This window comes from Molossus molossus, unplaced genomic scaffold (assembly GCF_014108415.1).
Source record: "Molossus molossus isolate mMolMol1 unplaced genomic scaffold, mMolMol1.p scaffold_m16_p_12, whole genome shotgun sequence".
NCBI lineage: Eukaryota > Metazoa > Chordata > Mammalia > Chiroptera > Molossidae > Molossus > Molossus molossus.
Genome location: NW_023425347.1, coordinates 67,032,635 through 67,054,363, shown reverse-complemented (window position 1 = coordinate 67,054,363; position 21,729 = coordinate 67,032,635). Strand labels below are relative to the sequence as shown.

Genomic DNA, 21,729 nt, shown 5'->3' with positions numbered 1-21,729 from the left:
TGTGTTGTAACTAAACATCACTGCTGTTTGTTATAGTGTAAAAGCAGCTGTATACAATAAATAAACAAATGGATGTGACTGTGTTCCAATAAAACATTATTTACAAAAACAGATGGTGAGTGAGATTGGGGCTGACAGTCATAACTGCCCAAACCCTGCATTATATGTCTTTTACATATTAGGTAAAACCATATAAAATTGCTAATATTCAATCACTGTGTCTTTAATAAATGGCAATTACGTATGTAATCAATTTAATCTTCACAGTATTTGAAGGGTGTTAACATGATCCTCATTTTGCAGATGAGAAAACTGAAAGTCATACATTAAGAAACATTAAAATAATAGCAATATTGGGATTCAACAAATATGAATTGGTCTACTCACTTCTCTCTCCATCTCTCTATCTCTCTCACAGGCACAAACCAGCTGTGTAGCTTCTCCCTCCTACTGTTATTCAATTTGCCACTAAATAGTTTTGGTAATTTAATTACTATTACAAAGAAAATAAACATAATTCTCAAACAGTTTACCAAGTTACTATGATCATACAAATTCATTATTAAGTTATTCATTTTCATAGATGTCAACTTAGTGGAGCTCTGAACAATTCAAATGAGTGAATGTATAAAACACTATGTTTGATCTTGCATAGCATACAAAGGTAAGGAAAGCAGTCCCTGCTCCCAATTTTTAGAATTTACAAAGGGAAAAACACAGGTACAGTAGTCTCCCCTTATCTGCAGTTTTACTTTCGCGGTTTCAGTTATCTGTTGTTAACCACAGACCAAACATATTAAATGGAAAATTCCAGAAAGAAACAATCCATAAATTTTAAATTGCATGTTGCCCTGAATAGCATGATGAAAACCTGCACTGTCCCACTCTGTCCCACCTGGGATATGAATCATCCCTTTGTCCAGATATCCACACTGTATATACCACTGTCTCAGTTATCAGACCAACTGGTATTATGTCATGGTATCATAATGCTTGTGAACAAGTGACCCTTAGTTTTTAATAGCGGTTCCAAAACACGAGTAATGATGCTGGCAACTCAGATATGCCACAGAGAAGCTGTAAAGTGTTTCCTCTGAGTGAAAGATATGTAAGTATAGGAAAAAATATAGTATATACAGGGTTCAGTATCATCTGCAGATTTAGGCATCCACTGGGGGCCTTAGAACGTATCTGTACACAAATTAAAATGTAATCAGATGTCCCTTTCTCTGGGAAGCCATTTTTTCACCAACCCCATCTGTTAGCAAAATCAGAATGAAGGAATGTAAAATAAAATAAGGAAAATTAAAAATAATTTAAGTAGAATAGAAATATAAACTAATTTTTAACTGAGTTGAAGAAGGTGGCATAGGAAGAGGGATACAGACAAAACTTCTCAAAGAAAGGTGTTGAAGAAAGGAGATAACTGCTATAGGTATTCTAGGTAGAAGAAATAGTATGATTAAAATGACAAAGTGGTAGAGAACATCAAGTATATTTGAAGAACGAAAAAAATTAGTAGTTAGCTAAATTTATAAATATATATATATATATATATATATATATATATATATCATTACATTCAATCAATTATTCAAGAAATATTTATTGAGAATTTACTCTGGGCTTGTATGAACAAGTAAACCTGGAAGAGAAGTTTCAGGCCAATGAATGAAGGGTTTTAAATGCCAGCATAAAAATCTGTACATAATCAGCAAGTACTAGGTTGCCACTGAAGATAAGTAAGCAAGGCTGAATGTGATTCATTCTGCACTTCAGAAATATTTACCTTGCAGTAATAGATGAAATGACTGTAGTGGAGGTTTATGAGTTTACTTAGGAGGTAACTACATTATGGTAAGTATGTTGTGACTGTGAGAGTCTATACCTGTACAGCAGCTCCTGTAAAGTGGAGGACAGGGATCCAGTATCAGGAGAATGTCCATAATTAGACAGCTGCCAAACACAATGTATGGGGAGAAGTTACAGAAGAAAATGCCCCCATCATAAGGATTAAATTTGATGACAGTCTCTCATTCATAAACTCTTTTTTATTAAAAAAAAGGAAGGGGTGTGTGTGTGTTTTGTTTTATAGAAAAGCTACTGTGAAATGGTTCTGTTTAGAAATTATCTCTTTTTTAATGTGAAAGCATTTAATAAGTAGCTTTCTGAGTCATAACACATGCTTAAAGATGCCTTGTTCTAAAATCCTAATTTCTCAAATTCTGATTTAACATTCCTCAGCCAATGATAGAACCACAGAAGATCATTAATAATCTCAAAAGGGGAGGGGGCCACATGACAAAAAAAAAGTATTAAAAATGGAAGGATTTTCTCTCCTAGTGTAAGCATTATTAAAACCTGGAATTTTTATACCACTTACGTTCGTATTATCTGCATTATAATAAGGTGTCTAGACATAATTCACAATGTTAAAATTATTTCTACTCTCTAGAAACCAAGAACATCCTTGTCAAAGTGTAAAATGAGATTTTGCTTACTTGCAGCTCCTTGTTCTCACAGCTGAGTTGTCACAGCATGGAAACATTCCCCTACCTACTGGTGAAGCTTTAGATACTTACACTTCCCTGATGAAAGAGCGCAAAAAGAACTGAAAGAGTCATTGACAATTCATACAATACCCCATACCCTAGTATAACTACAGGCAAAGAAAATATTTTAACTCTGAGGGGAGATGGTGCAACAATGTTTTAAATGATTGTTGACTTCACCCAGTAGTGTTGAAAATATCAAAAAATTGTATGTAGTCTATCAGGTTCAGAAGTGACTCAAGGTGTTACAGAATCTAATTACAAGAAGTCTATTTCTTTGTTCTGTTTGCTAAGTAAAAGGTTATTTAGAAATACAATGAAGAAAACATCTTCTGTGTTATGGCAATATATTTCTCATGCAACATAAAAGCATAAATAAAAAAGTATTTGAATTTAGTTCTTCATTAACTTCTTAAAAAAAAAACACAACAGCTTTGAGGTACACTTTACATACCATAAAGTTGACTCATTTTTAAAATGTTTGATGATTTTTTAATAAATTTAAAGTTGTGCTACCATTGCCACAATCTAATTTTAGAATATTTCCATCATCCCAAATCCATTAACTTCTTGATCTAAGATATTTCCATAAATTCATGGAAGCCATTGGTACCTAAAGTTACTATATTATATTCCAAGCCACATAGATCTCTGCAATAGAGCAAGAAAAGTGCAAAATAACTTCACTTTTAATGACCTTTATAACCAATCCTCTATTATGGCACTGGGAAGAAAACGTTCAGGTGCTTTCTCTGAAAGTTAAACCATTCTAAGTATTAAGTTATGGCACACTGTCTTGGAAAGAAATTAATTACACTTTTGTTGGTAACACATTTCAGGCTGTTTACACAGCTGACATTTCTCAGCTGTACCCAATTCATGCCCCAAGCTGTGAGGATGATCTTGTTTTGTAGCAGATGCCTCCACATGAGTGATTTAAATAAGTATAAAAACACCATTGCCTTCAACAATATAGATTACAAACAACAGCTTTATGAGTTTTTATAGTCCTAATGAAAGAAAGGTTTCATGACAGTTCTTTGGCTAGGATCTCCTTAGAAGACTACTGTTGTAAGCCATTTTGTCAAAACTGGAGCACTGGAGCTAGTGGATCTGCTATGGCACCAGTTAAAAGCAGCCTGGCCCTAAACACCTTTGTTGTAGCAAATCATGCAGCTCAAGGCAACATCCTGCCAATATGGCAACATTTGCTCTTGGGAGGCCTGGGCAGACATCATTTCACAGGTTCTCGGACAAGGTGCAAATAAGAATAATGAGGTAAAAAGAATCAAGCCTCTTAATGGAGATTCCCTCTTGTGTTTGCTGTGATTTATATACAGCACTAGATAGCCTTATAGTCATGGACATGGAGAGTTTTAGCTGCTTTCCTATTTTCCTATAGTAATGAAATTGCATTAGAGCCCTTGGTAAAAATGTAAATGTTATGACAATCATTAAAATGTGAGCCTCATAAAAAATGGTGTCAACTCAATTTAATGATTTAACACCTAAAATGTATAAGGCACTATGCTACAGAAGAATTTATAATATTTCACTAAATTTGCCTATCACTCTTGGAACTTGCATCTGATAAGCCTTTTTCAATCTGGTTTCTACAACTGAGGAATCCAAGAGGAGTTTTGGCTTTTCCAACCCTATGAAGCCCCAGATTTCTGTACTTTATTACCTTATATTCTTGCTCTTAAACCAGACACTTATTTATTTACTTACTTATTTGTTTGTTTAATTGAGAGAGAGGAAGGGAGAGAGAGAGAAACATCGATCAGATGTCTCCTGTAGGCACTCCGACCAGGGATAGAACCCACAATCTGGGCATGTTCCCTGCCTGGGAATGGAACCTGTCACCTTTTAGTGTAAACAATGACACCCCCCACACACCACCAACCAGCTGAGCCCCACCAGCCAGGGCCAGACAATTATTTTTGCTATAGACTTTTTCTTATTGAGATTTTCAAATACATAAAAAAGTTTAGAGAATAGTATAATAAATCCAATATACACATCACTCAGTTTTAACAATGATGGCTAACCTGAATTTAATTATATATTCCCCATCATTCCCCACCCCCACACCTTATTTTGAAGCAAATATTAGATACCATTTCATTTACTTAAATCAGCCAATTCTTTTTTTATTTTATTTAATTTTAATTTTAATCCTCACCCGAGAACATTTTTCCATTTTTTGTTCAGATAGAGTGGGAGGGAGAGAGAAAGAGAGAAAAACATTGACATGAAAGGGACATATTGAGTGGTTGCCATCCACACGACCCCAACCAGGGTGGGGACAAACTGCAACCGAGGTAAGTGCCCTTAGTGGGAACTAAACCTGGGACTCTCTGGTCCGCAGGCCAAAGCTCTAACCGCTGAGTCAAACCGGCCAGGGCGAACCAGCCAATTCTTGTCTATGATCCTTTTCTGAGTTATGTTAACATGAAGTATGTTAATATTAATATTGACTGTCACTTATTGAGTGTCTACTATGAGCCAGATACTTATACATATTATCACTAATCCTCAGTGAATTTAAGAGATATCCTTAGATCTTAATTATTTTCTTCTATTAATGTTATTATTTCTTGTAGTAATTACTAGACTAAGAACATTTCTGGTTTATTCATGTCTCCTTGGGTAAAAAGGCTATTAATTATGAAAATTACTCTCTTATTTTTGTAAATTAAATGTAGCACATTTTCTGTCAGATTTCTCACTCTAACAGGGAAAAAGAAAAACAAACTAAAACTAACAACCACATCCCTGCTTTTAGCCATGGACAACCAGCCAATATATCTAATGAGATACTATAATATCAATGTTGAAATCAGTTGTTTAGAAATAAATGCAAATGCCTATACATAAACAATTATTTTTCCTGGAAGGGTTCACTTAAAAGAAAAAGTTTTGCTATTTTCTGATTATTTTAAAGTTTCATGATCCACAAAGCATTTTCCAAAGGTACAGTGTTTAAAGGGGGGAATAATTAGACTTAAGTAGCATCTACATAAATTGTTTTAAAAATGTTTCTGACTTCCACAAGGAATTCACTCATATTAAACTGTATAATGGCAGTACTGAGAGAGGAGGAGTAATTACTATCCATATAGAAATGTAATATTTACTAGAAAATACAAAAAGGTAATTAAATTTAAATTCTTAAATCATCATTTGGGTATTTATTATAATATGATTACAAAGTCTCGATTTTGTTTTGGTCTTATTTATTTTAAAAATCAGATTTAACTTCAGAATTCTTGAAACATTTACTTTGAACTTAAAAAAAGGGTAGAGGGGTCTGGCCAGTGTGGCTCAGTGGTTGAGCATTGACCCATGCACCAAGAGGTTGCTGGTTCGATTCCTGGTCAGGACACATGCCCAGGTTGTGAGCCTGATCCCCAGTGGGGGGCATGCAGGAGGCAGCCAATCAATGTTTTCTCTCATCGATGTTTCTCTCTCTCTCTCTCTCTAAAAATCAATAAAGGAAAAAAAGGGGGGGGGGTATCTGATTAAAACAACCAAGACTAAGTAAAAGTGACCAAAATAATCTCAGTTGGCCTTAGATGATAAAACGTACTCTCTTGGAAAAGAATAGTCACTTAGAAATAGGGCAGAGATAGGAAATGGTTTCAAAATTTAGAGCAGGAAAATCATTCTAAGTAGATCTAATAATAGGTAAAAATGACAGATTAAATCTTTTCTTCCAGTTTTTATTGTAGTTAAAATTATGGGTATATTTAAGAATAAGGTGCTATTAACATTAATTGTAAAAATTAACTACTTTTAAAGTACCAGTCTACTATAGAAAATGTAGTTTGAAAATTAAATATGTAACAATTAGGTTGACTTTGCGATATCTGTAATTTAGGGAAAAATTTTTCTGCATGGGATATTTCATCAGTAATAGTTGAATATATTCTTTTGATCAAGGAAAAATTTAAGTCAAATCAAGCAGCATTAAGTTCCTGATATTGATACTATAATATTAACAGCAGAAAAGTTGATATACTTGGCTTGATATCTGCTCTGCAAGTGAACTCAAATGATTACAATTCTTATTTTTACATTATTTATTAACTTTTTTCAATGGAATATTTAAAGCATTTGATTCTGCTATTATCACAGCCAATTAGACTGAAAGGAGCAAAAGAGAAAAAAGGATATAAAACTGATACGTCAACTGTCACTTACTGAGTCATCTGTGGCAGAAGTTGGCCAGCCCTCCCATAACTGGTGGCGAACAGGGATACTTGTAAGGTCATACACATTTCTTTTTACCTGTAAAAAGAAAGAGACAGTGCAATTAAAAATAAGGTTTCCATATGACTTAGGATAGCTGTCAGTCAATTTATGTAATATACATTGTATTTCCTCTGTTTTCTTCTAATTTCAAAACAAGAATTTGAAACTGAGAAAACACAAGTCAGAAAAATTTTATTAAAAAAACCCTAAACCAAAGAAATTTGCAAAGAACAGACTGATGGTTGCTGCAGGTAGGGGGGCGGCAAATGAGTGAAAAAGGTGAAGGGATTAAGAAGAACAAATTGATATTTACAACATAATCATGGGAATGTAAAACACAGCATAGGGAATATAGCCAATAATATTGTAATAATTAACTATGGTGTCGGATGGGTACTGAACTTATTAGGGTGATCACTTTCTAAAGTATGATTGTCTAACCACTATGCTGCACATCTGAAACTAATACAAAATAATATTGAATATAAACTATGATTGAAAAAGAAAAACAACCCCCGCTGTAGATTGTTTTTATATATTCCTGGATGGTTTCTGGGTACTTTTCAGTTAAGAAACTTCAGGTACATAGTACACCTAGAACAGACTATAATTATAACTTCTAATAATCTTTATCATTTTTAAATGACCCAAGATATAAAATAATTCAAACAAAAGATATATTTTCAAGTTTCTACATGGGAGAGAGAAGTATGATTTTTTTTTTGGAAGGGGAGGAGCAGGTGGGAGGAAAAACCTAAAATTGTCTTTATTATTTGATGTAAGCTTCAAAGATATAAAAACTTAATAAAGCAGCACAGGTTACTTCTTTGAAATCATCCCAAATTAAAACTATTTCGACACAATATTTATTAACTAAGAACTATCTACTAATATACTCTTTAGGCCCTTCCTGAAAAGAAAATATAGTAATGATACTTTTTAGTTTTAATACTGTTAAAGATGAAAAACTGGTTTTCAACATGCAGTATTACACCTTTCATTTTAGAAGGAGAAGAGGTAATTTATCAGAAAAAAAGTGTTGGAAGGTTAAACTCTATGTTATCCAATAATTAAGAAGTATCCTATCTTTCTTCAGTTTTAAATAGGCTACAAAAATTCTATTTTGTTCCAAATTTACAAATAAAATAAATTATCAAATTGTTAAAAATGGAGAGATTATCTATTTTAACTCCAGGTTAGTTATGGGATTACACTACTAAAACAAATGAAGCTAATATTGAATGTTGCACATGATACAGGATGGGGCTAAGATTAGGTTTGCAGTTGTTCATAAGAAAAATAATGTAATAATTAATCATACAAGAATAAACTCTGTGTTTTGCATACTCACAACTATAAACCTCTTTTTGCCCCACCCTGTATATTCTATAATAAGACTTAACTATAGAAAACAGGCAGTATTCATTCATGTTTTTAAATGTCAAATTACAGCATTTTGTATCACATTTCTGTTTATTATACATAAACACATCTAAGTTACCTTTCCAGTGAAATAGAGATATATATTCACCGGGGAAAGGAAAAAACAAAAACACAACGTGGAACTCAATCTATTTTTTATCTCTAATGTACACCTGTGAAAAAAGACTTAGTAAATGAGAACTGAGGAGCTTGGAGGCATGGCTTGATCCCCACTCAATTGAAACAAACAGCTTTTCTTCAGAGGTTCTTAGCAATGGTCAGTCTACCATGCAGTATTTTGTTTATGGTCAATCACATAAAGTATGGAAATTTTCATTAGTCATTATCAACACAACAATTTAAACAAACTCAACCTCTGACCACTTCCACTAGCTATGACTATTTTGTCATGTTTAAACATTAGTGTTTTTAAGGAGAAAGGTGGTCCATAAACACAAAGCATTATATTGATTTTTTTTAAAAAAGGGAAAAAAGAGGGGAGTATGAGAAGACTTTAGGATCAAAAAAATTCCTTTCTTAAAGTTAGTTTTCAATTATGCTGTCTAGATACATCAAGCTTTATCAGCTTTTTAGGGGGGAAAAATAAGCAGGACAAATATTGTATCTGTTGGAAAGGTTCCAGCTAGGTTACCCAGGTATTGGATAGTATTCACAAATACTATGAGTTGAGTATACAAACAAATAACTTTGGAAGTGGATTCTTGAAATTCCACCTTAAGTCCAAAACACAACAAAATGGCATTATGAAATAAACAGTATTTTTCTTCTTTCATTAACTTATTTGTAAATGCACTGAATTGAATACCATTCCTTTGCTTTTGTATGCCTGAAAAGCATGTTCTGGCTATAGTGTTATGTTGGTATAAAGCATAATGCCAGACTGATGTGCTGAACAAAAGTGATCAAAGTTAGAGTAATGTTAGCCATTGCACAAGTATTTGGCTTCATTGTTCTCTTCAGAATGACATCTGTTAAGCAAGTTGTCATAGAATAAACTGGTTAATGCAGACAGAACTTGGCTGAGAGGGTACAAGTAAAACATATTAGGCTAGTGATTGATTGTCCCAATGGAAAAGATAAATTCACAGATTCTGAGATTAAGCCAAAAGAATTTTGTGTTAAAACACAATAACTAAATAACAATTTAAAAACAAATTAGTCTTTCAAAAATAATTCCATGTTTATCAGTGCCATAACCATAGGTAGATTTTAAGACATTATATTGAAGAAACACATGTAATAAGGTAGCAAAAGTACAAAGTGGGCAAAGGTTTTATTAATGAAGATATAAAAAGTCCATTATCTTTACTGATGGTTTTCTTTAATTAAAATTTTAAGTCATAATTCTGTAGGGAAGGAAAAAATTCAAAATGTGCACAAAGCAAAAGTACAAATGACACTTTTAAAAAATATTAATATCCTAGAAAATCTGAGAGACAAAATACAGCTATATATAAAATGATACAGAGTAATTTAAGATCATCATGGATCAAAGGAAGGACAGTTCTCTGAGAGAGGGAATAAGGATGAAGGAACAGAGGAGGGAGAGAAAGAAGGAGGGGGAGGGAGAGAAGAAGGACTAAAAAAGGGGGGAAAAGAAGAGTAGGAGGGGGAGGAAAGAGCGGGAAATTGAGAGATCACTGATTGATTTAAGAGCACTTGAGAGAGGCAGAACATACACACAGGCTGGGTTACTGTAGCTGGCATGCCCAGCTGCCATTATTGTTCTACTTCTGATGGAATTTCATATTTAGAGATCTGTGTTAAATTCCAGTTAAGGACAAGTGGCACTTCACAGGTAACATTTCCTAAGGGCCTTTTTGTCATACACATTTTCTTTGATCAACATTGATTCAAGATAATGCTGAACCTTCATAATCTTTTCAATTCTTGTTATGCATTAAGCTCTAACTCTATGAGATTTCAGGATGTTAAATTATGCAAATGTTTCAATTAGTTCTGAAGAAATTTAATGAATGCTTTGAATACCAGCTGAACATCAAAATTATGTTACAAACTATACTGTATTTAGATCATGTTCTAGATTGACAATAGATTTTTTCCAGAGTTTCTTTTCTACATTTGCCAAAAAAAAGAATTTCATTTCTTCCCTGTTGCTTCAGATAAGACAGTTGTGACTAAGAAAAGTTTTGTATCAGATTAAACCGAAATGGTACAGTACTAATACAGGACTGATTTGTTTATTATTTGCTTTTCATTGTTAATAAACTTCTATTAAATACTATAAGTAATGTAAGAAACTAAGCAATGATCTCCATATCAAACTTCATAGTTCCTCACGAAACTTTTATTGATGAACTCAGCACTGGGAAAAGATCATTTTATTATGACCTGCTCAATATAAAATCATATGAAATATTCTTCTCATGCAAAGTTTTGACTTCCATAAAATTTCAAGCAATTTTTACTTTTTAAATTTTATCAGAATTTCTCACAAAGAAGTCTTAGGAAGTTACTCTGCTAAACTAAGTTTTGAGGCTCAGAATTAGTCTCCTATGAGTTATTTGTAGCTACTCAACCGAAAAATATAAAACTTAATTGCTAACTTTGTCAGCTATAATAAAATCATTGCTTGTAAGCTAAATGTGTGTCAAATATTTATCCAAGTGAAAACAATTTCTAATAACAGAAAGAAAAGTCACAAAGTTTGAGGTGTTGTAGCATGAGAGGCAAAGAACAAGATTTCTCGTCCTAAATTTGTCCAGTTATGACTGTGGGCAAGTTGGTAGAATCTGAGACTTAATTTACTCAATATTAAAAAATAATAAAACCAGGTCACTTCTTGTTTTCAAAGCTCTAAACTCATATGATTTTATGAAAATATTAGAGTTAATCCTAGGTACAGGAAAAGAAGAACTAAATATATCTAAGACAAGCAAGTAATAAGGGAACGTTTAGACCACTAAGGCTAGAAAATGAAGGAAAAATAGTAAAGAGTTCGTAAGTACAATACATCAATAAGGAATATTGCAAATAACTTCAGATAAGTAACATAGATATAATAAGCATTTAAGATGAAATTTTTTCTTGGATAAAGAAACTTCTTAGTTTTTGCTTTTAATATTTTCCCCTTATGAGATCTTATTTGATAATAAAGCCTATCACACTGGTTTCCCAAATAACTATTTCATCAACCAAATGTTGTCAGTGAGACTATTGTTTGACAGAACACTAGTAGGTAAGTGATGTAGTTGTAAAGTTCTATTAATTTATTTCAATATCTTTAAAAGTTTGAAAGCTGATACTGCTTGTTCATGTATCAAACATTTTAATATAGCAAAAAAATAGAAAATATTTCACTGCCATGGGCTTATAACAGCTATCATTTTGTTGGCACACTAGTTTCTAGATTTTCTGAATGAAGAATACTATGGCAAATTATAACCCTTACAAAAAGTACCCTGAAACTACAGACATCTATCTCATTCTCTTACCAATCTTAGAAGAAAAACACTTTTGGTCAGATTAGAACCTGAATTTACCCAAATTTTAAATATATCAAACTGTGAACTCCACATACTTCTTTCACACTATCAAATGATGCTCTCGGCAAGAATTTGCCTGCACTAAACCGTGTGTGTGTGTGTGTGTGTGTGTGTGTGTGTGTGTAAATCAAAATAAGGCATACAGAGTAGGCTTAGTTCCAGTTTCCTAGCAATCACTGGTGCTCTGAAAGGCTTATAGTTAAGAAACCAATCACTTCTGATCCAGACTGGGTTTTGAACACATACTTCATATCTAAGGTTTTTCTCTTTTTCTTCTTCTTCTTCTTCTTCTTTTTTTTTTAACAAATTGTATACTCATTGCAATTGCACACGGATTTGTTTCACTAAGATGCAAGTTAAAACCCTCCTAAAAATCCTCCCTGAACAAAACACTTGAAACCGGATGGTGCAAAGAGAATGAGAAGGTGGCATCAGTAATCAAATGTTAATTAGCAAGCTTTTTCCCCCTTCCCTCAGGGCTGGCCAGTGTTGGAGAATTCAAATCAGAAATCAATGCTCCAAGTGTTTAACTATTACTTCTTCTCATTAGCCATTTAAAAGACTCAGCAATTCTCTCCTCATAAAAACAGTAACTTGAGACATTTCTTTTTCTCAAATACAATTTTTCCAGAAAGCAGTAAAGATGTTGTTTGAAAAAACTATAAAATTGAAGTTGCTTTCAATAAGGCTTTGAACTTAGTGTATTCTACTCTTTTAAAACATCCATGGCTCTAATGGAATTCTTCATTCAACAACTGTAAGTTTTGCCTTGTATACTATACTTAAATACTTATAAAATACTTCTTACCTGTCTGTAAAGAATTTGACAATTGGCATCTTAAGATATTTGAAATGATTACAATAAAGCCAATCAAACATGGACACTAGTTTGAATGTATCTAGTTGGAAATAGATTTTAGCCATCCTGAAAAACTACCAAGAGTAAGATTTAACTTTCATTAGAAATAGTTATATTCATAATCACTCTCCTAAAAGTTTGATGTGGGTGAAAATGATGTAAAAATTGCAAAGTCAGATCATTCTAAAGTGAACTAATGATCATAAATTTATTAAAATCAATTCATATCTTTAGTTAAGGCTAAGCCTGGATTTAAAAAAAAGAATTTCTAAAGTGCTTAGACAATATTTATACATATGTAAGATTGAGTATATTTTACAAATAGAAAAAAATGCTAAATTTTAAGGACAAAAGGGTTGGAGAAATTGTGAGGTTGCAGAAGTTAAAATCATAAAAAAATAACAAAATAATGTAACAAGTATTCTTCTACAAAAGTGATTCTCAAAATATAGTGCTTGGACAAGCAATACTAGTATCAATTAGAAACCACTAGATATGAAAATTTAGGGGGACCCACTTCAGACCTAGTGTATTAGAAACTCTGAGGCCCAGCAATCTGTGTTTTAACAAGCCCCCTAGGTAATTCTTACAAAGCCAAAGTTTAAGAATCCTTGTTTCTGGCCTGGCTAGTGTGGCTCAGTAGATTGAGTGCTACTCCATGGACTGGGAGGTCCAGGTTTGATTCCTGGTACATGCCAGGGTTGCAGGCTCGAACCCCAGTGGGGGTCATGCAGGAGGCAGCCGATCGATGTTTCTCTCTACATCGATGTTTCTATTTTTCTCTCCCTTCCTCTCTAAAAAAAAAAAAAAAAATCAATAAAAACATTTTTTTCTTTTTTAATAAAATCAGTATTGTTTTTGGATGTATCTCCCAGATAGCCATACCTCTATAGTTTACTGGTTCTAAAGTTCTCTGAACTCTGGCCTAACATGGCAAGTTCTTTTTTGAGAATAAATATGATTAATAATAAATAATGGCCCTTGCCAGTTTGGCTCAGCGGTTAAAGCATCGGCCTGTGGTCCAGAGAGACCTGGGTTCGGGTCCCACTAAGGGCATATACCTCAGTTGCAGTTTGTCCCCGGCCCTGGTCGGTTGTGCGGGTGGCAGCCACTCGATGTGTCCCTTTCACGTCAATGTTTCTCTTTCTCTCTCTCTTCCTCTCTCTCCCTCCCACTCTGTCTGAACAAAAAATGGAAAAATGTTCTCGGGTGAGAATAAAAAAAAACATTAAAAAAAAACCAACATAATGATTTGTTACAAAATATCTAGAAATGCTGTAATTTTTTGTATGATACAGTAATCAATTTTAGTCTAAGAAATTGAGAGGAGGTACTACCTCTTCTCTACAGATTATATAGCACTGAAATAATTGATAAATAATAATCTTTATCATTAAAACTCTATATTAATATTCAGTTTTTCTGGTTTAAGCTTAAGTATGATTATTTTCTGGCTAGAATATTTATTTGGACATTGCAGTAATACAGCAAATCCACAATAAATAACTTATTGGTCATACTAAATAAACTTGGAAGACATCAGTACACATCTGCTGAACTGAAGAAATGCTCCTAAACACCAGAGAAACTATGTTTGATTTGGGGGGGGGGGGGGGCGGGGTCTCTCTCATAGACTAGCTAAAACAAGACCCAAAGGAAAAACAATAAGAGGTTAACTTCATATCAGTCAAGACCTTGTCCTAGAGAGAAATATTTCCTCTCTATACTTTATGTAAACAGTGAGAGAGCAAAGTTTTTACAACTATTTAATGTTTTTTTATTGCCTGCAATGAATAAAACATCAGTCACTCAATAAATGCTCTTAAATGTTCCCTTTTTAAAAATCATGTAAATTAATCAATTTTAAATTCCTTACACAAAGAAAAATACCAACTAAGTCAAAGGTCAACCCTAGAAATAACTATAACAATTAAAAGAACATATTTAGAAGTTTTACTTTAACCTAACACCATTTTATAAAGTCAATTTTATGTACTACTTCAAAGATTGGTCACATAAACCAAGAAATACTTTTACACCAGAAATGTTTTGATTTTTAAGCCTGAATTTTAGTAGCTAATCAATTTGATACATCAGAAGTAGTGTGCAAGTTAATCTTAAAGACATAATCATACATGTAAACCAAATATTTAACTACAAGGATAGTCATTGCAGCCTTGTTTATCATCATATACATGCAAAGTTGATACAATCTTAATATCCAATAATACAATAGCTAAATAAATAAATGAAATACCATGCAGCCATTAAAATGATGTAGACCCAAGGTCAACAAAGAATAGCCCAGCGACCAAATCCAGTCTGCTGTCTGTTTTCGTAAATAAAGTTGTATTGGAACACCATTACTTCCATTTGTTTATATACTATCTGTGGCTGCTTTTGCACTATCATGAGGGTATAGTTGAGTAGATTCAACAGAAACTGTATGGCCTGTAAAGCTTCAAATATATATTATGTAGCCTTTATAGAAAAAGCTTGCTGACCCGATGTATTTAATAACATTAAGAGATGTTAATGATTAAAGAAAACCAGGTTACAAAATTATGAATTTTTCTGCTTATTAAGTTACATACATATATATTATATGTACACATGTATGTATACTATATGTATGCACAGAAAAAAGATACATAACAAATGTTAAAATTTGTTCCCCCAGTATCATGGGATTATGACTCATTTTTTATTTTCTGTATATCTATCTTTTCAAAGTTTCTATTACTTCTGTAATAAGAAAAGTTTTTTAAATTTTAGTTTTGCCCTGGCCCAGTGGCTCAGTTAGTTGGAGCATCGTCCCATACACCAAAAGGTTGCAGGTTTGATTCCCCATTCAGGGCACATACCTAGGTTGCAGGTTTGATCCCCGGTAGGGGCGCATACAGGGGGCAACCGATCAATGTTTCTTTTTCACATTGATGTTTCTCTCTCTCTCTCTCTAAAAATCAGTAACGTATCTTCAGGTAAGGCTAAAAACACACACACAAAACTAGGTTTTATGTTAACATATCATCCTCAAAATACCTTTCACATGTATCATTATCTTCATTTTACAAATGAGGAAACTGAGGCTAAGAGACGACAAATAATTTGCCAAAGGTTACTCATGTTCATAAATAGTGAGATTAGATTTAATAATAGTTCTGTGAGTCTATATTCTTCCACGACTATGACATATCTTCTTTTACACTGGATTTCCTCTTCTGTAAAATAAAGGGTTGCAATAATTATCTTTAACATTCTTTTCCATCTGACACTTTTATAATTATAATGTGTAAGACTTTTATGAGACCGTTTACACTTATTCTGAATAGCGGGCATTCAGTATAACATGTAAGAGTGACCAACAATGAGTGAAACCTCTGTCATGAGATCAAGTGAGTCTTTTCACACCTGTTGTGCTACAATAGGCAATGAAGAACAGTTACAGGCTGTCAATTTTGTACTTTTAAGTGCTGCAGAGGAAGGACAACTGCCAGATTAAATAGCAACTTGTTACTGTTTCAACAATTGTATGCTGCCTTCACAGTAAGAGGGCAGTCCCTGATGTCACACACAGCTTGAAAAGGAATAGCAAAATTAAAAAGAATGCAAGGAATATACATCATGGTAAAAGGAAAACAATTAGAACAGTTAACAACAAACTTTATCATGTGAGGGTTAGCAAAGGCTCTTCCTGTTATCAACTTTTGCCCAGTGCCTTCTGGGTCTCCACTCCTGACTAATATAAGGGTTTTGTATGAAATAAAATGCGAAGACATTCACACTACAGACCTGCTCCTGCTGCTTTGCCAATATATAGTAAATAAATTATGCCCCATCTTGTTACTCCAGTTTTCTGCCAACCCTTGTTCTACACTTTTGATTCAGATAAGTGAAACTCTGAATCAAATATTTGTCTAATTTGTAGTCTCTGTAAGTTCTAAAATAAAATTGCATCTGTAAAATAGATGTGAGGCAATGCCATACTCTGCCATTTTTTTAATAGAATTGCATTTTCTTTAAAATTTTACATACACATGCAAACACACAAATTAAACTACTTGCACAAATGTTATTCAGTTAGTTAATACCTAAGCCAGGATGGTAATGTAGGTTTTTAAAATTCTTAATCTATTTCTTCTTCTAAAACTTTTTCTTCTTAAAAACCATTGCTTCTTGCCCTGGCCGGTTTGGCTCAGCGGTTAGAGCGTCGGCCTGCGGTCCCGAGAGACCCGGGTTCGGTTCCCGCTAAGGGCACATACCTCGGTTGCAGTTTGTCCCTGGCCCTGGTTGGTCGTGCGGGTGGCAGCCACTCGATGTGTCCCTTCACGTCGATGTTTCTCTCTCTCTCTCTTCCTCTCTCTCCCTCCCACTCTATCTGAACAAAAAATGTCCTCGGGTGAGGATAAAAAAAAAAAAAAAAAACCATTGCTTCTATAACAAACTTCAGATTTTTAAAAAATGCTGACAATCTTACTGATTTGGACAAAGACCCATCTTTATATTTAGATGAAGAATGTATCCCTTCCCACTCTGGTAGCACCACACTGATACTCAGACATGATGTTTATGTTTGCTCTGCTGCTTTCTGTTGCCCATCCAGGCCTTTTGCCTTTCTCTGAGATGCTAAGAAAAGTGGTGGGAGCCCTGGCCGGTTTGGCTCAGCGGTTAGAGCGTCAGCCTGCGGTCCACAGAGACCCGGGTTCGGTTCCCGCTAAGGGCATGTACCTTGGCTGCAGTTTGTCCCCGGCCCTGGTTGGGTCGTGTGGGTGGCGGCCGCTCGATGTGTACCTTTCACATCGATGCTTCTCTCTCTTCCTCTCTCTCCTTCCCGCTTTATCTGAGTAAAAAATGGAAAAATGTCCTCGGGTGAGGATAAAAAAAAAAAAAAAAAAGTGGTGGGAACCATTAGCAATGGAACCTTAGTCTATAATCAGGTCTCTTATAATTTTCTTTCCTCGTTAACAACAACAACAAAAAAAAAATGCAAAAAAACAAAGACAACAAAGGGACTTAGTGTTGAGGTCTGCCATGAATACTATAGTGGCAGTGGAGGGGGGCTCGTCAAGGGAAAATAAACCATTCAAGTCACCCATGTCAAGGAGAAAGTTTAGGAACAACTAGGCCAGTGTTTGCATTTGTGGCCCTGGAGTCAGGAGTTACATTTTCCTTTACTCTTTAACCAAGGCAGCAGAGACGATCTATTTAATCTCTCCTTTTGGAAATACTAAGTAATCTCCCCTAAAGAACAACCATAAGAGATATTTAGAAGTATGTCTGGTCAGGTTTTTTGATTCAAACTTACTGCTTTCCAAGATCAGCTTTCAGAATTACTATCTGAGAGACGTGGGTGGGAGAGCAGGGAGGATATCCTAAGGAAAGTACCTGCCTGGGCTAAGAACAAAGTTATAATAAGAGAATAGACATCAAAATTACTTATCTAGTTAATTTTAGGTGAAGGAGTAGAGTTGGAAACTGATTCCAAATGACAATTCTATTAAAGTCTATCAAAGTGAACTGACAGTATGAATGAAAGCCCAGTACTGCATACCAAACCCTATCTAAAGACTGATGTTGCCAATACTCAGAAGCTCCATAAAGCTGGCTTTTAATTAAGGCAGTTAAAACCCCAAGGATCCCACCGGTAGGGCTGGCTCTGAAATGTAAACACAGCTGTTTTATAAAGAAAGTAACAAGAATACCTTAGCATCTCCACTTAATGTATTATTAAGATCAGAAAAAATTTAAATCACATGATGCATTAAATAAGCAGGCATTCTAAATAAACTCCCTTAAGTCTGTCTCCTGTTAAAAATTTTTACTCCTACTTATTCATTAACAAAGCTATTCCTGAGCTCATCCTTGCCATAACCTACTCTATTCAAAACCATATGGGAAAGGACATTAAAAAACCTCCACAAACCATGGACTTCTGGTATTAGTGCTACACACTGCATACCCCTATTCATTATTCTACCTCCCTTGTTTAATCTATCATTAAGATTCAGTGACCCTACACTAAATTTAAAGCAGATCCTTCCTTCCTCCCATGCCTAAATTCACATACTTTTCTAGTTGGGGATGCCCTCAAGTATTAACAACTCTACGGGGTTTCTCTAATCTCAGCTCTGAACTATGTCATGCTATAGAACCAAGAAATTGCTGTTTTACATCTCTAACTATGGAGGCTTCCATAAAAAAGGACCATATAATTTACTTAATAAGATAAAGGAAGAAAAATCACCATTTAATAAGTATTTTTTTTTTCATTGTATATGGTAAGAGGCTCATGGAGACACTGTCATCCACTGTGTTGTCTAAAGGTGAATAATACCTAGAGGATTACTTCAACTGTATTCATCACAGAGTTTAGAGTTTTAAATAATAAGGAAATGTCAAGTGTTGACTATGTTAAACTGAAAAACCACACACACAAAAACAACAACCATAATGAAAATATATAGTATAAAACACTCATTTGGGGGAAAAAAGATTTCAAGAAGGTAGCAAGGTAGTATTTTTAGGCTATATTAACTTCATTTTCAAATTATAAACAAAAAATTCTAATGCACAAATCGTCAAAATAAAGGGTACAGAATTGTTTATATGATGCCCTACCAGCACTAACAGAACTCTCTGTGATGACAGTAATGTTATATATTTGTGTTCTCCAATAGGATAGCCACTAGCACTATGTGGTTACTGAGTGCCTAAAACATAGCTAGTATGACTAAAGAACATAATTTTTAACTATTTAATTTTAATTTAAATTGCCACATGTGGCTAGTAACCACCCTACTGGAGAGTGAATTAAGATTACTTAAAGAAGAAGAGGATGCAGAGAACATAAAAATATACCCCTGATAAACATGCTTCCTCTCATTTTTATTTCTTTATAGTCCTTGAGACAAAAAGGTAGAAATACTGTGCTAAATTAATTTTTCACACTTATACCTTCATTGCTTTTAATGATGTTATTTTAAAGTAGCCTGATAAGTACCATTAGGAACTATATGTTTTAGTATCCCAAAATTGAAGGAATAATTATAGAATACACATAAAAGATACCCTCCTGGGGAAAAATAAATTAATAATAGACTACATTATAATTATTAAATATCGAAGATAGTAAAATATTCTTTAAAAAAATTTTTTCCCTTTATTGATTTGAGGGAGAGAGGAAGTGAGAGGGAGAGAAAGACAGAAACATCAATGAGAAAGAACATTGAATGGCCGCCTCCTGCATGTCCCCCATTGGGGATCAGGCCCACAACCTGGGCATATGTCCTGACCGGGAATCGAACCAGCGACCACTTAGTGCATGGGTCAACACTCAACCACTGAGCCACACCGGCCAGAAAGTAAAATATTATTTAATTAAAAATTTAATTTTGACTAACATAGCTGCCACCTTATGCAGGTCTAATATTCATCAATTCATTCATTTAGTCACAAAATATTATTGTTACCTGGGAACAATCATAAAGACTTAGATGTTACCACAATAAATCATGTTACCTGTATACCTGGCCGTTGTTTTTTTCTAGGAGTGTAATAATTCAAAATTAATTCCTTCTTTTTGGGCCAAGATCCCTAAAGCATTCAAAGGAGCAGAGCTGGACAGAGACAGGTTTAATGAATGCTATAACCACTACCAGTCTCAAACTCAGTTCCTTACTGATTCAATAAGTTCTTATTGAGCATCTATCACTCGAATGATTACACTACAGCAAAGAAAGACCTCTACACTCCCTTAAGGAAATCAATCTAGTTGGGGATAAAATATGTGAATAGTTATTTACAATATAAATATACTTGCTATATAGGATACTTTTTTTCTAAGTCCTCACCCGAGGATACTTTTCTATATATCTTCAGATAGAGTGGGAGGGAGGAAGAGAGAGGGAGAGAGGAAGAAACATCAACATGAGAGGGGCACATCGACTAGCTGGCCCCCGCCCCTGCATGACACTGCCTAGGGCCGGGGAAGAACCACAACTGAGGTTTGTGCCCTTGACCGGAATTGAACGGTAACTCTTTGGTCTGCGGGCCAAAGCTCTAACCTCTGAGCCAAACCAGCCAGAACTATAGGATACAAATTTTTTTAAAGGTAAGTAAAACCCTGACTGGGTGACTCAGTTAGTTGGAGCATCATCCCGTGCACCAAAAAAAAAAAAAAAAAAAAAAGGTTGTGAGTTCGATTCCTGATCAGGGTACATGCCTGGGTTGCAGGTTGGATCCCCAGTCAGGGCACATATGGGAGGCAGCAGATTGATGTTTCTCTCTCACATCAATATCTGTCTCTCTCTCTCCCTCTCTCTCTCCCTCCCTCCCTCTCACTCTTTCTCTAAGATCAATGAACACATCCTCAGGTGAGGATTTAAAAATAATAAGTAAAAATGACTGAAGAAATGAATGAAAAAAATGCAGATGGGACCAGGTTTAAGAATTAAATATAAAACTCAACTGCATCCTTGCAAAAAGCAGATCATCACTTTATTATTTTTTAAAATTAAGTTGACATTAAAATTTTTTAAAGAAAATATATAATGCACTGCTACAAAGTGCCAGGAGAATTTCTCACTGGACTGATAAGCAACAGATAAACCTATTCTAAATTTAACAAGCACATTCACTAAGTGTTAATAATACATGAGCATTCATTCATGCAGCTGTACAGTGAGTCAACATATATATTTACACACAGTGAGTGCCTACTATAAAGAAGGTACTATTTTGTAGTATACTAATCCACCCTTACCCGTGGTTTCACTTTCCACAGTTTCAGTTACCTATGGTCAACTGTGGTCTGGAAACATTAAATGAAAAATTGCAGAAAGAAACAATTTGTAAATTTTAAATTGCATGCTGTTTTGAGTGGTGTGATGAAATCTCCCACTGTCCCACTCTGTCCCACCTACGATATGACATCCCTTCGGCTCCAGTATCCACACTGTATATGCTACCCACTCATTAGTCACTTAGTAGCCATCTAAGTCATCAGATTGACTCTCTTTGTATCATAGTGCTTGAGTTCAAGTAATACTTCACAAGGGCACATTCATTTTATAGTATGTGTATGGTGGAGAGGCAAGGGGAAGGACACAGAAAA

General features: G+C 34.4%; 1 protein-coding gene across 7 annotated transcripts in view; it reads right to left on the bottom strand.

Annotated features, from left to right (window-relative positions):
- The window catches only part of FAF1 (Fas associated factor 1), a 447,925-nt gene that overhangs the window by 216,597 nt on the left and 209,599 nt on the right, over positions 1-21,729 (bottom strand). For 4 of the 7 annotated variants that reach the window (XM_036255373.1, XM_036255375.1, XM_036255374.1 and 1 more), the window contains exons 8-9: positions 6,759-6,845; positions 1,889-1,956 (exon numbers count right to left, since the gene is read on the bottom strand). In XM_036255373.1, the coding sequence (XP_036111266.1) occupies positions 1,889-1,956; positions 6,759-6,845 (155 nt within the window). The remainder of the gene's footprint in view (positions 1-1,888; positions 1,957-6,758; positions 6,846-21,729) is intronic. The other 3 variants (XM_036255377.1, XM_036255376.1, XM_036255372.1) reach the window with 1 other exon arrangement.